The sequence below is a fragment of the Hyla sarda genome, chromosome 4 (assembly GCF_029499605.1).
Source record: "Hyla sarda isolate aHylSar1 chromosome 4, aHylSar1.hap1, whole genome shotgun sequence".
NCBI lineage: Eukaryota > Metazoa > Chordata > Amphibia > Anura > Hylidae > Hyla > Hyla sarda.
The window spans coordinates 398,756,416-398,772,364 of record NC_079192.1 but is presented as its reverse complement, the minus strand read 5'-3'; the positions used below and the strand labels follow the sequence as shown (position 1 = coordinate 398,772,364).

At 44.7% G+C, this 15,949-nt stretch overlaps 1 protein-coding gene across 3 annotated transcripts in view; it reads left to right on the top strand.

Annotated features, from left to right (window-relative positions):
- The first annotated feature begins 839 nt into the window (after positions 1 to 839).
- The window catches only part of TMEM263 (transmembrane protein 263), a 24,815-nt gene continuing 9,705 nt past the window's right edge, over positions 840 to 15,949 (top strand). The window contains exons 1-2 of one of the 3 annotated variants that reach the window (XM_056569509.1): positions 840 to 994; positions 15,385 to 15,453. In XM_056569509.1, the coding sequence (XP_056425484.1) occupies positions 15,390 to 15,453 (64 nt within the window). In that variant the 5' untranslated portion in view covers positions 840 to 994; positions 15,385 to 15,389. Of the gene's footprint in view, positions 1,005 to 1,106; positions 1,166 to 15,384; positions 15,454 to 15,949 lie in introns of those variants that run through there. The other 2 variants (XM_056569510.1, XM_056569511.1) reach the window with 2 other exon arrangements.

Here is a 15,949-nt window from a genome sequence, read left to right as displayed (position 1 = left end):
ATCAAAACTTCAATGATCAGGGCATGCTGGGGGTTGTAGTTATGTCACAGGTGGGATGGGACTGCTCTATATCAAAACTATAGCCTTTGGCTGTCAGGACATACTGGGGGTTGTAGTTATACCACAGGTGGGATAGGACTGCTCTATATTAAAAATATAGCCTTCAATGATCATGGCATGATGGGGGTCATAGTTCAGCACCAGTCCTTTGCCTCTCAGTGCATGCTGGGGGTTGTAGTTATGCCACAGGTTGGATAAGACTGCTCCATATCAAAACTATAGCCTTCAACGATCAGGGCATGCTGGGGGTTGTAGTTCAGAACCAGTCGGAGAAACACTAGTTGGGGAATTATTTGTGCATTTTGGGAGTTTTTAATCCAAACTACAGTTGCCCGTAGCAACCAATTCCAGTTGCTATGGGCAACGACGCAACTAGTTTTGATAACTTTTTCTCTCACAGGGGTTAATGCAGAAATGTTTATTAACTGTAACTGTGTTATGGCGGTGTTTACAGACCAGGGTGGCCTTCAGCTGTTGCGAAACTACAACTCCCAGCATGCCCGGACAGCCGAAGGCTGTCCGGGCATGCTGGGAGTTGTAGTTTCGCAACAGCTGGAGGCACCCTGGGAAACACTAGTGTATGGAACTGAAGCAGCCATGTTTTTACATTCCTCTGCCCTGAGGGGGCTGACCGGACAGGTTGTACACCTCATCCTCAGCCGCCCCTCACCCTCCGCCATCACCACACACCTAACTGTCTGTGTGGAGAACATCTGGGCAGTTCCACGTCACTGCCTCGGATGAGCTCGCCGCTGATTGGTCGGCGCCGTCGACGCGCTCCTATTGGCTGAGCGGAAGGATGCGTCAGGCGCCACGTCTGCAGCCGCGGCCACCAGAGCGAAGTGAGAGGTAACGAGCGGCGGAGGGAGACACGGTCCGTGCGTGATACGGCGCTGTTACTGCAGAGAATCCGCGGGAGACGGGAGAACTACCGGTGAGTGACGGTAAGGTGGAGCACCGGGGACCGTGCATGCGTCTGCCCTGCTATGGACTGCGCAATAACAGTGACGTGTTCCAGGCGTAATCTGGTCCTGCACTTATGGGGACTATATAGGGGTCCTATTAGGAATTGCAGTCCCCTTTTATACTATTTTGGGAGTGATAGGTGACTATAGACTTGGAATTGTTTCCAAAATTTGAATGCAAAATGATCTATCCCTACTAGGAGTTATCCCTACTAATATTGCAAATTTTAGCGCTAATTTGCCCATGGTATCAATGTAGATGGCGAAGAAAAAAATCGTAATCGTTCTATCGCCACCGCCATTGTGATGCTTAAGGGCGTGCGTAAATTTTAGCATTTTTTCTTTTTTTTTTTTCAACAAAAAATAATGCTAAAATAATGTTAACCAAACCTATATTATCAATGTAAAACGAAGGACACCCTTAATCTAGATGGCGGTATTCATCTCAGAGCGGGTTGGTGTTTTATCGCTACCGCCATTGAAAAGTTTGCGGGTGTACGGAAAACGTTCAGCACCAATTTTGAACGTTCAGCACCAAAAATAACCCAACCCCAGCCTTGCAATATAATATTGAAGACTGCACTCTTTCTAGGTGGTGATATATACGTATCGGAGCGGGTTTTATCGTGACCGCCATTGCGATTTATTTATTTTAAATTTTTTTTGCAGGCGTCAAATTATTTATGTATAAAATGTAAATGAAAAAAATAAAAATAAATTGGCAATAATGTTATCCAAACCCGTATTGAAGAATTAAGGAATGCGCTTAATCTAGATAGCGATATTCGTATCGGAGCGGGTATAACGAAAAGAAATATATCGCAACCGCCATTGCAGTGTTTGCTGGCATGCGTAAATTATTTAAAGGGGTACTTCACTGGAAAACATTTTCTTTTAAATCAACTGGTGCCAGAAAGTTAAACAGATTTGTAAATTACTTCCATTTAAAAATCTTAATCCTTCCAGTAGTTATCAGCTGCTATTTACTCCACAGGAAGTTCTTTTTGAATTTCCTTTCTGCCTGACCACAGTGCTCTCTGCTGACACCTCTGTCCGTGTCAGGAACTGTACAGAGCAGGATAGGTTTTTCTATAGGGATTTGCTCCTGCTCTGGACAGTTCCTAAAATGGACAGAGGTGTCAGCAGAGAGCACTGTGGTCAGGCAGAAAGGAAATTTACAGTATACAGCAGCTGATAAGTACTGGAAGGATTAAGATTTTTAAATGGAAGTAATTTACAAATCTCTTAACTTTCTGCCACCAATTGAGTTAAAGAAAAATTGTTCTCTTTTTTTAAGAAATGCGCTCAGTCTAGATAGCGATATTCGTATCGGAGCGGGTATTACAAAAAAAACAAACCCGTAAAACAATATATCGCAGTCGCCATTGCAGTGTTTGCAGGCATGCGTAAATAATTTTTAGCAATTTTTTATAAAAAAAAAAAAAAAGTTAACTGAAGGCATCGAACAGTTTTTCCCAACCAGGGTGCCTCCAGCTGTTGCAAAACTACAACTCCCAGCTCCCAACTACAACTCTGGGGGTTGTAGTTTTGCAACAACTGGTATCACGCTGGTTGGGGAATGCGAAACATTGTATCGCTGCGCTGAGACGTGATACAACTGCGCACACGTGTGCCTATTGTTGGGGCTCTATGTACACACACGGGTCTGCGTTGCGTTATGGCTTATGTGACGTGTGCGTTTTAACCCCTTCCTTGCCTGCCTGTAAAATTGGCTCCTCCTTGTGCTTGGTGACAATCTGGGAGTTGTCGGACCACTGTCGTGTTTTTCCTAAAAAAAAAAAAAAAAAGTTGACAACTTATTCTTCCTATAGTTTTTTTTTTTTTTTTTTTTTTTAAGGAATTGTGGGTCTCCATCCATTGCAAAACTACAACTCCCATCGTGCCCTTGTAGCTGAAGGCTATAGTTTTGATATCCTCCCTCCCCCAAACTTAGCGCTCGCTCTCCTGCTGTTACAAAACTACAACTCTCATCATGCCCTGACAGCTATAGGCTATCGTTATGAAAATATAGAGCAGTGTTCCCTAATATGTGGCTCTAGAGATGTTGCAAAACTACAACTCCCATCATGCCCTGACATCCAAAGATTATAGTTTTGATACAGAGCAATGTTGTCCAACCTGCATTTCCCTTGTTCAGTCTTTCCCAACCAATGTGCCTCCTGCTGGGAGTTGTAGTTTTGCAGCAGCTGGACCGATAAGACTGATCTAGCTGTTGCAAAACTACAACTCCCATCATGCCCTGACAGCTATAGGCTGTTGTTTTGAAAATATAACATTGTGGCTCTAGAGATGTTGCAAAACTACAACTCCCATCATGCCCTGACATCCAAAGATTATAGTTTTGTTACAAAGCAATGTTCTCCAACCTGCATTTCTCTTGTTCAGTGTTTCCCAACCAGTTTTGCAGCAGCTGGGCTGATAAGACTGCTCTAGCTGTTGCAAAACTACAACTCTCATCGTCCCCTGACAGCCGGAGACCTTAATTTCAAGAGAGAACAGGGTTTTCTTTCTGAATAAACAATAACTCCCCTTGGGCCCTGCCTCTGAAGGCCGTAGTTTTGATATAGAATAGTTCTCTAGCCATTGCAAGACTACAACTCCTATCATGCCCGAACAGCTAAAGTCTATAGTTTTTATATAGAGCCCTGTCCCCCCCCCCCCCCCCCCCAACCCCCAACATTTGGGTCTCTCTGGCTGTTGCAGAACTACAACCTCTAGCAAGTTTGCATATGCGCTTGTACTGCCACCCCCAACGTCCAGCCCTTCAGCTGTTACAAGCCTACAACTCCCAACGTGTCCCGATAGGCTACAGTTTTCTATAGAGCAGTGTTCCACCAACGAATGGTTCTCTGGCTGTTGCAGAACTACAACTCCTAACTAGTTGCATATGGCCTAGCACTGGGATCCCGAACCTATGGCCCTCCAGCTGTTGCAAATCTACAACTCCCATCATGTCCGGACAGATAAGGCTATAGATCTTTATATAAAAGTGTTTTTTTTTTTTTTTTCCCCCCCATTGTCTTTTTCTCTGGCTGTTGCAGAACTACAACTCCTAGCAAGTTTGCATCTTCAAACAATCTCTTTGCATATACTTAACCTAGGGCCCTCCCAGCTGTTGCAAACCAACAACTCCCATCATGTCCCTATAGCTAAATCCTATAGTTCTTATATAGACCAGTGTTTCTCTGGTAAGGAACTACAACTCCTATCAAGTTTGCATCTTTAAACAATCTCTTTGCATATACCCCAGTACTGTGCACCTTAGCCTACAGCCCTTTAACTATAGAGCGCTTTTTCACGACTTCTGCGTCTCCACTTGTTGCAGAACTACAACTCCCATCGTGTCCTGACTGCTAAATGGTATATATTTTTTTTATAGAGCATTATTTTCCCCCTAACGTATAGTTTTCTGGCTGTTGCAGAACTACAACTCCTAGCATGTTTGTAACCTTAAGGCTTTGCGGGCATGCTGGGAGTTGTAGTTTTGCAACAGGACACCCAAAGCTGTTGCAAAACTACAACTCCCAGCATGCCTTGCCAGCCGAAGGCTGTCCTGGCATGTTGGGAGTTGTAGTTTTGCAACAGCTGCAGGTACACTGGTTGGGAAACACTGCTATGGAAGAGGGTTCTAATGTAGAGAAGACTGAATCGCACACATTCCATACACTAGTGTTCCCCTGCCAGGGTGCCTCCAGCTGTTGCAAAACTACAACTCCCAGCATGCCCGGACAGCCTTTGGCTGTCTGGGCATGCTGAGAGTTGTAGTTTTGCAACAGCTGGAGGCGCACTGGTTGGGAAAGCCCTGCTCTATGCAGGCAATAGTTATGGGGTAACTATTTCGGACTTTGCAACAGCTGGAGGCACACTGGTTGGGAAACACTGCTATGGAAGATAGTTTTAATGTAGAGAAGACTGAATCGCACACATTCCACACATGCATGCTGGGAGTTGTAGTTTTGCCACAGCTGGAGGCACCCTGGTTGGGAAGCACTGCTATACAGTGAGTTGTAGTTTTGCAACAGCTGCAGGTCCACTGGTTGGGAAAGCACTGCTCTATGCAGGCAATAGTTATAGGGTAACTATTTTGGACTTTGCAACAGCTGGAGGCACACTGGTTGGGAAAGCACTGCTATACAGTGATTTGTAGTTTTGCAACAGCTGGAGGCGCACTGGTTGGGAAGCACTGCTATACAGTGAGCTGTAGTTTTGCAACAGCTGGAGGCACACTGGTTGGGAAGCACTGCTATACAGTGAGTTGTAGTTTTGCAACAGCTGGAGACACCCTGGTTGGGAAGCACTGCTATACAGTGAGCTATAGTTTTGCAACAGCTGGAGGCACACTGGATGGGAAAGCACTGCTCTATGCAGACAATAGTTATGGGGTAACTATTTTTGACTTTGCAACAGCTGGAGGCACACTGGTTGGGAAAGCACTGCTATACAGTGAGTTGTAGTTTTGCAACAGCTGGAGGCACACTAGTTGGAAAACACTGCAATACAGTGAGCTGTAGTTTTGCAACAGCTGGAGGCGCACTGGTTGGGAAGCACTGCTATACAGTGAGCTGTAATTTTGCAACAGCTGGAGGCACCCTGGTTGGGAAGCACTGCTATACAGTGAGTTGTAGTTTTGCAACAGCTGGAGGCGCACTGGTTGGGAAACACTGCTATGGAAGATGGTTCTAATGTAGAGAAGACTGAATCGCACACATTCCATACACTAGTGTTCCCCAACCAGGGTGCCTCCAGCTGTTGCAGAACTACAACTCCCAGCATGCCCGGACAGCCGAAGGCTGTCCGGGCATGCTGGAAGTTGATGTTTTGCAACAGCTGGAGGCGCTCTGGTAAGGAAAGCGCTGCTCTATGCAGACAATAGTTATGGGGTAAACTATTTCGGACAGAGGTGTGTACTTTTTTTTTTTTGCGCCCCCTTTCCCGGTGTTGCGACTTGCGAAACTTCTGCAGTAGCTGAAAGGGTTAACTCTGCAGCAGCACCTGAAGACTTGTGGGGATAATAGATCATTCTGGAGCCGGGTGGAGCCTCCAGCGGGGCGACCGGGTGTCTGTAGATAGAGGCAAATTGTTCTCCATCCCCCCCCTCCTCCCTGGGATGACATGGAAGTTCTCCTGCTGCAGAGCGTGGCAGCGGCGGCGGCGGTGGTGGTGGCGGCGGAGCCAAGGGATCGGGTTTAAGTCTCTGCCACGTCACTGGGTGAAGAAAAGCCTCGCTGTCCTCCCCGAGGCCGGCCTCCTCCCTTCTCCGCTTTTTATTTTTCACCTTGTATCACGACTCCTAAAAACGCACATTATCAAAGTACGTACCACCAACGCCGCGGGCAGCGCCGCCGTACTACGGCAGCAGTCGTGGGCGTATTTGAAGCGATGATGGTAATTGGGATATTAATATTTCTCTGTTATGTTCTCCCGTCAGAACTATAATCCTTACGTCGCCCCCTAGTGACAAGTTTTATTTGTTTATTCTGCTTGTGGGAAAGTTGGGTGACGCCTGTTTTTTTTTTTTTGCCTCTGCTGACTTTCCCAGATTCCTCAATGGTATGCAGTCCCGGGGGTTATGGAATGCATCGCGGCATCCTGTCTTTCTCTGTAGCTACATTACCGTATACGGCTGCCATTCGGTACTGCAGAAAAGCTGGGTGGTAACCACTGCACAATGTTTTCCTCTCCCATTTTCCTAAAGGAGCCAGTTTTGCCTAGTTGTGTCATCCATCGTATGGGATCTGGGAATACATGGCTGCTCTGTAGTACTGCACGTATCTGCCATTCAGAGTTACAGGAAAGCTGAGTGACAAGCATTACAGCCACTCTTAAGTTATTTATGTAGCTTGAATGGCAGCTTAGGGATCAGGTCTGTTTTAGCTGCATCCTTTTTTCTTCTCTACTATACAAGCCATTCAGGATAGTTGAAAAGTGGGGTGAAAACCAATATGCCAACTACAAGGGTGTGTAGAAGCGTAGAAAACACAGAGATGGCGCTCTATAGTGCCGCTACCCTTGGGTTCGCTATGTTCCTGACAACCCCCCCCCCCTCCCCCAGTTGAAGTTATGTACTTGTTTGCCGTTCAGGACTCTAGAAAAGCCGACTGACAACTGATATATAGCAGGGGTGTTCTCTTTTCCCTTACTTTTGAATGACAGATGTCGTGGATGGGATCTGGGCATACTTTGCTGCTTTACTGAACATATTTGCCTTTCAGTGGCCCATTTTATCTGTGTCGTATGAGAATTGGAAATGCTGCACCTAGTTGCCACTCAGGCTTCTAGGAAAGCTGAGTGACAACAATTATGGACACTTTAGGGTTATTAGACTAGGCCTATCTACCTAGTTGTGGTGTTATGGGTAAAGGGTTGCATCCTCCATAGCTAAACTACTGTATGGGTCTACTTCAGAATAGTAGGAAAGCTGGGTGACAACATGGCAGCTACATGGGTATTGAGTTAGCTTTCTCAGACACCTGAATGGCAAATCCAATTAGTTAAGTTGTTGTATGACTCAGAGGCTGCACCCTTCATCTTGCTTTCTATTTGAATTACACTTGCCTTTCATGACTAGTTATGTTTATACAGAACCTGGGAATGTACTGTACATATCTGCCATTCAGGTCTAAAGGAAAGCAGGGTGACCACCAATATGACCTCTGCAGGGATGTTTACCTTGCTTCCCCAGACTCCAGAATAGCAGATCTGCAAAATTATGTTGTCTTATGGGACCCAGAGAGTCGCACTCTTTTTACTGTATTCAATTGTGTCATCCAGGGTTGTAGAAAAGCTGGGTGACAGCTAATCTGGCAGATATGAGGCTGTTGAGCTAGCTGTCGACACCTGCAGGGCAAATTTGGTTTAGTTATGTTGTGGATCAGACTATGCATCACTCTATTTCCATCTCCAAGCTGAATTACTGGGCATATTTGCTAGTTTTGACTCCAGGAAAGCTGGGTGACAACCAATGTTTCCACCTCAGGAGTATTTCCTTTGCTGATCTGTCTAGTTAGGTTGTCATTTGGTGCCTGGAAATACATTGGTGCTCCTCTATAACGGCACTACTTTGAGTGTGCTATTCAGGAATCTAGGAAAGCTGGGTGACAAACTATATAGCCAATGCCGGGTGGGGCGTCATTTCCCATACTCCTGAATGGCACATATGTAATTAAGAGACTCAATATTTCATCCTCTGCACCTTCATAGCTGCACTACTGTACAGGTCTGCCATTCAGGACTCTGGGACAGCTGGGTGACAATTAACATGGTCCAGTATTAATGTTAGTTAGGTTCCCTGACCTAGTTCTGTTGTCCTGATGGATCAGGGGAAGCATCATGGCATACTAAGTTCCTCTATAGCTCGTATACCTATTTGCCATTCAGAAACCTAGGGAAGCTGAGTGATAACAAAGGTGACCACTGAAGTGGTGTTTACCTAGACACCTTCTGCCTAAGCATTTTGTCGTGTGGAATCTGGGGATGCGAATTTAATCTTTTTTGTTCTAGTTGCATTTATGTACATTTGACATTCAGGGCTGTAGGAAAGCTGCATGACAACTAATATCATTACTGCTGAGTTGTTCACGCTGCTTTTACCAGACTCGGGGATGGTAGCTCTGCCTAGTTCTGTTGTGTATGTTGTTTACTGATAAGGCTTTCCATTCAGGACACTAGGAAAGCTGGGTGACAAGCAATGTAGTCAATGAAAGCATGTTCTTCTTTCTTATATTCCTGAATAGCAAATGTACCTAGTTATGCTGACATATGGGATTAAGTGATGAATCACTGCACAGCCATAGCTGCATTTCTGTACACGTTTGCCATTCAGGATTCTAGCAAAGTAGTGTATTAACTGATGTGACCACTGCATGGGTTGTTCCTTTGCTTCGTTTTGCCAGCATATTTAAACTGAGGCTACATCACGGCATACTTGTAGCTCTAATATCGTCCAGGTTCTGCCATTCAGGACCCAAGGAAAAGTTGGGTAAAATTGAAATAACCACTGCAGTGCTGTTTACCGAACTGTCCCAGAACCTGGAATGGTAAATTTGTCTAGTATTGCTGTATTTTAGGACTAAGAAAGCATCACTTTATTGCAGGCCTGCCATTCAGGGCTATAGGATAGCTGGGTGACAGCCAATATGGACACTGCGTTGTATTTATTTTTTATTTTTATTTTTTTCCCATTACTCCAAGATGGCAAATCTGCTTAGATACATTGTCTAAAGATGCATTACTGTTCAGATATGCCATTCTGGATCATAAGAAAGCTTGGTGACAACTAATATGACTGCTCCATGGGTGGTTACTTATCTTTTCCAGACCCCTGAATGGCCTTCTGTCTAGGTTTGTTGTTTTATTAGATATGGGAATGCTGTTAAGCATATACTGCTTCTCTGTAACTACCCTACTGTATGGATGTTGCCATTCAGGATCCTAGGAAAGTTGATAATTCATGTGACTACTGCAGACATTCAGGAGTCTAGAAAAGCTGTGTTTTATTGGATTAGGGAAGTTATTTCCAAACTGTGAACCTCAATCTGTTGCAAAACTTCAACTTCCCAGTATGCCCGGACAGCCAACGGCTGTCCGGGCATGCTGGGAGTTGTAGTTTTGCAACATCTGTATATCCGCACCGTTTGCTTTTCTGTAGTTCAGGGTTGTAGGAAAGCTGGGTGATGACCAACTTGACCACTTTTAGGTCGGTTCATCTTCGAGACGGCATTTCTGCCTAGTTATTTTGTCTATAAAGAGGCACTACTGTTTGGATCTGCCAATAGGGACTCTAGGAAAGCTGGGTGATAACCCAGTTTTCCAAAATACTAGAACACAGTAAGATGAGTCTTATTCGTTTTATTCTCTGATCCCATGAAAAAGCGTTATACAACCCCCCTTCAACTCTCTGGTGGAACTACAAGACCCAGCATTCTCCAGCTTTATGTGTAATCAACAATATTCGGAGGTCTGCAAGCTGCGCTGCTCTTCCTGTTTTGCTGTAGAACTACATTTCCCATGATTTCCCAAGGGCTAGCGGCCGGGGAACAATAGAGGCAGACGCCAAACAAGTCAGGACTAGAGTAGATGGTATGCAGAAGGGGCGGCACTATACTGAGACATAACATTATGAGATATATATATATATATATATATATATATATATATATATATATATATATATATATATATATATATATATATTTATATTTATATTATACATACACACACATACACACAGTCATGGGCGTAAATGTTGGCACCCCTGAAATTTTTCTAGAAAATGAAGAATTTCTCACAGAAAACGATTGCAGTAACACATGTTTTGCTATACACATGTTTATTGTGTAACAATAAACCAAAAAAGGGAGAGAAAAAAAAGCAAATTGGACATAATGTCACCAAACTCCAAAAAATGGTCTGGACAAAATTATTGGACTTAACTTAATATTTGGTTGCACACCCTTTGGAAAAAATAAGTGAAATCAGTGGCTTCCTATAACCATCAATAAGCTTCTTACACCTCTCAGCCGGAATGTTGGACCACTCTTCCTTTACAAACTGCTCCAGGTCTCTCTTATTGGAAGGCGCCTTTTCCCAACAGCAGTTTTACAATCTCTCCACAGGTTTTCAATGGGATTTAGATCTGGACTCATTGCTGCCACTTCAGAACTCTCCAGCGCTTTGTTGCCATCCATTTCTGGGGGCTTTTTGACGTATGTTTGGGGTCATTGTCCTGCTGGAAGACCCAAGATCTCGGACGCAAACCCAGCTTTCTGACACTGGGCTGTACAGTGCGACCCAAAATCCTCAGATTTCATGATGTCTTGTACACATTCAAGGCACCCAGTGCCAGAGGCACCAAAACAACCCCAAAACATCATTGACCTCCCCCATATTTCACTGTAGGTACTGTGTTCTTTTCTTTGTAGGCCTCATTCCGTTTTCGGTAAACAGTAGAATGATGTGCTTTACCAAAAAGCTCTATCTTGGTCTCATCTGTCCACAAGACGTTTTCCCAGAAGGATTTTGGTTACTCAAGTTCATTTTGGTAAAATGTAGTCTTTCTTTTTTATGTCTCTGTGTCAGCAGTGGGGTCCTCCTGGGTCTCCTGCCAGTGTTTCATTTCATTTAAACGTCGATGGATAGTTCACGCTGACACTGATGCTCCCTGAGCCTGCAGGACAGACTGAATATCTTTGGAACTTGTTTGGGGCTGCTTATCCACCATCTGGACTATCCTACGTTGACACTTTTCATCAATTTTTCTCTTCCGTCCACGCCCAGGGAGATTAGCTACAGTGCCATGGGTTGCAAACTTCTTGATAATGTTGCGCACTGTGGACAAAGGCAAATCTAGATGTCTGCAGATGGACTTGTAACCTTGAGATTGTTGATATTTTTCCACAATTTTGGTTCTCAAGTCCTCTGACAGTTCTCTTCTCCTCTTTCTGTTGTCCATGCTTAGTGCGGCACACACAGACACACAGTGCAAAGACCAAGTGAACTTCTCTCCTTTTTATCTGCTTTCGGGTGTGTTTTTTTTATTTATTTTTATATCTCCCTCACCTGTTACTTGCCCCAGGTGAGTTTAACCCCTTAAGGACTCAGACAATTTTATTTTAACTTTTTCGTTTTTTTGTTTTTTTTTTCTCATCGCCTTAAAAAAAATCGGAACTCTTTTATATTTTCATCCACAGACTAGTTTGAGGGCTTGTTTTTTGCATGACCAGTTGTCCGTTGTAATGCCATCACTCACTTTACCATAAAATGTATGGCGCAAGCCAAAAAATACTATTATTGTGGGGAAATTAAAAAGAGAACTGCAATTTTGAAAATTTTGGAAGGTTTCTTTTTCACGCCGTACAATTTATGGTAAAAATGACGTGTTCTTTATTCTGTGGGTCAATACGATTAAAATTATACACATGATTACATACTTTTCTATTACTGTTGCGCTTAAAAAAAAAAATTGCAACCTTTTTAACAAAATTTGTACGTTTAAAATCCCCCTATTTTGAAGACCTATAACTTTTTTTCATTTTTCCCTATAAGCGGCGGTGTGAGGGCTCATTTTTTGCGCCGTGATCTGTACTTTTTATTGATACCATATTTGCTAATATAAAACTTTTAATAATTTTTTTTTGGGGGGGGGGGGGGGCAATAAAATGTTATAAAAAGCAGCTATTTTGAACTTTTTATTTTTTTTATTTTACGTTCACGTCGTTCTTCGTACGGTATCATTTACATTTTATATTAATAGTTCGGATATTTACGCAAGCGCGATAGCAAATATGTATATCAAATATTTATAGCAATCACTCGATTGCTAATACTGTTCAGTACTATGTATAGGACATAGCACTGATCAGTGTTATCTGTGATCTTCTGCTCTGGTCTGCTCGATCTCAGAACAGAGCAGAAGACCCCTGGAAGGTAGCGGAGGCAGGTGAGGGGACCTCCGTCTGCTGTTCTGGATGATCATTCCCCTCGGGAATGAATGAATCAGCTCAGCGCTGCGCTGTCCCCACATCGGGGAACAAATCATATGTGACCCGCGAGCGCTGTTCTGCCCCCCCCCCCTCCCCAATTAATTATTAGCCCAGCGCTGCACTGTCCCCATCGGGGTAAATAATCACGTCACCCGCAAGCGCTGCCCTCCTCGTCCTGTCTGTTGCTGACGCTGACACTCTATACTGTGCGGTATCCCTATGTCCGGGCTGCAGAAGGTAAACAAAATAAACTTTAACTCACCTCCCTTTGGTCCAGTACCGGCCTCATCTGCTTCCTGGGGAGGTGAACATCGGACAGCCGTCAGCCTATTACTGGCCACAGCGATGTTCCGCCTTGGCCGGTGATAGGTTGAGCCCACTGTCATATAAGAAGCCGGCTCCTTACATGACAGTGGGCTCCAACCTATCATCAGCCGAGGCGGAACATTGCTGCGGCCGGTGATAGGCTGACGGCCTCCCGTCCAGCGTAAGGTTGATGTCGGAACATGCCTTAGTTTATTTTGTTTACCTTCTGCAGCCCGGGCATAGGGATACCGTACAGTATAGAGTGTCAGCGCCGGCGGCCGCAACAAACAGGACGAGGAGGGCAGCGCTTGCGGATGACGTGATTAGTACCCCGATGGGGACAGCGCAGCACTGGGCTGATAATTAATTTTGGCGGAGGGAGGGGAGGAGGAGGAAATACCGTTATATACCATGGAATCGCCAAAAGTTACAAAAATACAGTGATACACACATTTGATCATTCCGCCCAGCCCTAGTGCCAACATTTACGGGCATGACTGTAGGTGTGTGTATGTATGTGTGTGTGTGTATATATGTATGTGTATATATATATATATATATATATATATCTCTGTAGCAAAGTATGAGTCACACACCACTAGCACGCCCTTCTCACCACCTGTGCCGTAGATCGTCTGGTACCGCCTCCAGCTTTTCTAATGGATAAGAGCAAAGACGAGGTCCGGCACCAGGATGGTTGCAGGTAATTGCGTTACTGTATTGAAGAAATCGCTGTACAAGGTAGGAAATCTGACGCGTTTTGCACATAAATGTGCTTAATCGTAGTCTACGAGTAAGCACATTTATGTGCGAAACGCGTCAGATGTCCTACCTTGTACAGCGATTTCTTAAATAAAGTAACGCAAGCTTTTATCTGCAACCATCCTGGTGCCGGACCTCGTCTTTGTTCATATATATATTATAATATATTTATATATATATATATATATATATATATATATATATATATATATATATATATATATATATATATATATATATATATATATATATAATATAATTATAAGCGAAGTTACAGTACTTCGATTCCTCACGAACCTCGCAGCTCGGTGGTTGCTGACTTTAGCCTTCATAAATTAGTTCAGCTTTCAGGTGCTCCGATGGGTTGGAAAAGGTGGATACAGTCCTAGGAGACTGCTTTTAGCTAAGGAGAAATCTTCCCCTCTTTAGCTAGTCACAGGCCTCTCACTTCAGCAAAGCCAGAACACCCTGCTGTGTACTGATGAGGGGCAAACACCCCAAAACAGCTGTCTGCAGAGGGGTCTTCTTCCCTTTTGGGGAGAATTCTGGCTTGGCATAATTCCCAATCAGTTTCTGAGACTTTGTAACTGGAGCCAGAGCTGATCATAGGGCGCGATACCTGAGAAGGGGGTGTGATGAGCTGCTTTGCATATTCCTTACCCATAAAGCCCGCGGAGTGCTAATGGCCTTTTTGAATCTCCGTTCTACACATATATATATATATATATATATAATTTCATTTTTTTGGGTGTATGTATTAGGGATCGACCGATCATCGGTATGGCCGATAATCACGATTTTGGGCATTATCGGTATTTGCAATTACCTTGCCGATAATGCCCCACACCGCGACCCCCCCCCCCCCACCAGATTTGCCGCACCGCATCGCACCCCCCTTTCGCCCCGGCCCCATTGCCTCCCCCATCCCCGGTTTTATAATTACCTGTTCCCGGGCCCACGCTACTTCTTGCTCCTGCTGCATCCTGCGTTACGCTGTGCGCAATGACGAATGACGTGCGCGACGTGACGTCACCGTCAGTGCGGACAATGACAGTTCAGGAGGACGCCACCGGAGCCAGATGTGGAGTGGACCCCGGGAACAGGTAATTATAAAATCGGGGATGGGGGAGGTAATGGGGGGCGGTCACCGGTGCGGTCGCGGTGCGGCGGGGGGAGCGGTGGCGGTGATAGGTCTCAGGACCCCCGGACAGGCAGGGGGAGAGAAGCGGGTTGCGGCGGCCTATGGCACCGCAAAAGCCACTGCAGTGCATTGATTTAAAGCGCCCGCTTTAAATCAGTGATCTGCAGCGGTGTCGCAGGGGGATAAATAGCCGATAACTTATAAGTTGTAAGTGATAAGTTATCGGCTATCGGCCCTAACCTCCACCGATTATCGCTATCGGCCTTAAAAAAACAATATCGGTCGATCCCTAGTATGTATGTGTATATGTGTGTGTGTGTGTGTGTATATATAATATATATATATATATATGTAAATGTTACACCTGTCTGCTGATGAAACGATCTATCTGGAGTCCCTTATTGCTGCTTAATAAGGCATTTGTGTCATTCAGGTCCCTAGGAAAGCTGTGGCAATGATTAAATAGTATGCCTGTTTGTGCTGTATGTATGTGAGCAGGTTGCGTTCAGAGTGTCTCTGGAGGGACCGGGGGCTGTGATCTGGTCGCGTCTCATTCTTGCATTTGTTTGCATAATGCTGCTGTGCGGCTCAGACTCTTCTCTATCAGTGATTTCTTCCTGCGATAATTATACTGTGTTCTGTCTCTTAGGCACCATGAACCACATAGAGAAGACAGAAGAAGACGTCCCTGCATATCTACGGGAGGAGACGCCTGAGGGTAATTACATATTTTCGTGTATACTCTAAGGCATTGCCGTTTTCTCATGAAGGCGGAGAAGTCTTGTGTTCTGTACAGATGGGACCGAAGCTTTGTACATTGTCTAGGTCAGTGTTTCCCAACCAGGGTGCCTCCAGCTGTTGCAAAACTACAACTCCCAGCATGCCCGGACAGCCGAAGGCTGTCCGGGCATGCTGGGAGTTGTAGTTTTGCAACAGCTGGAGGCACCCTGGTTGGGAAACATTAGTCTATGCGCAGTTGTTTTTGCTTCAAGACTATAGGAATCACAGCTGCCCTAGACATGACACTCCTAGTATTTATAAAAACTTTTGAGATGTGTCACAATTCTGAGACGTCCATCGATCAGCAGATCCCATGGGTCTCGAGAGCCAGGGAGTCAAGTGCACTTCTGCACGCTTCTCCTTGCTAGTCGGTGGTCTCAGCACTGACCATGACCAGTCAATACTATTGATATGTCAAAAAAAAAAAATAATAA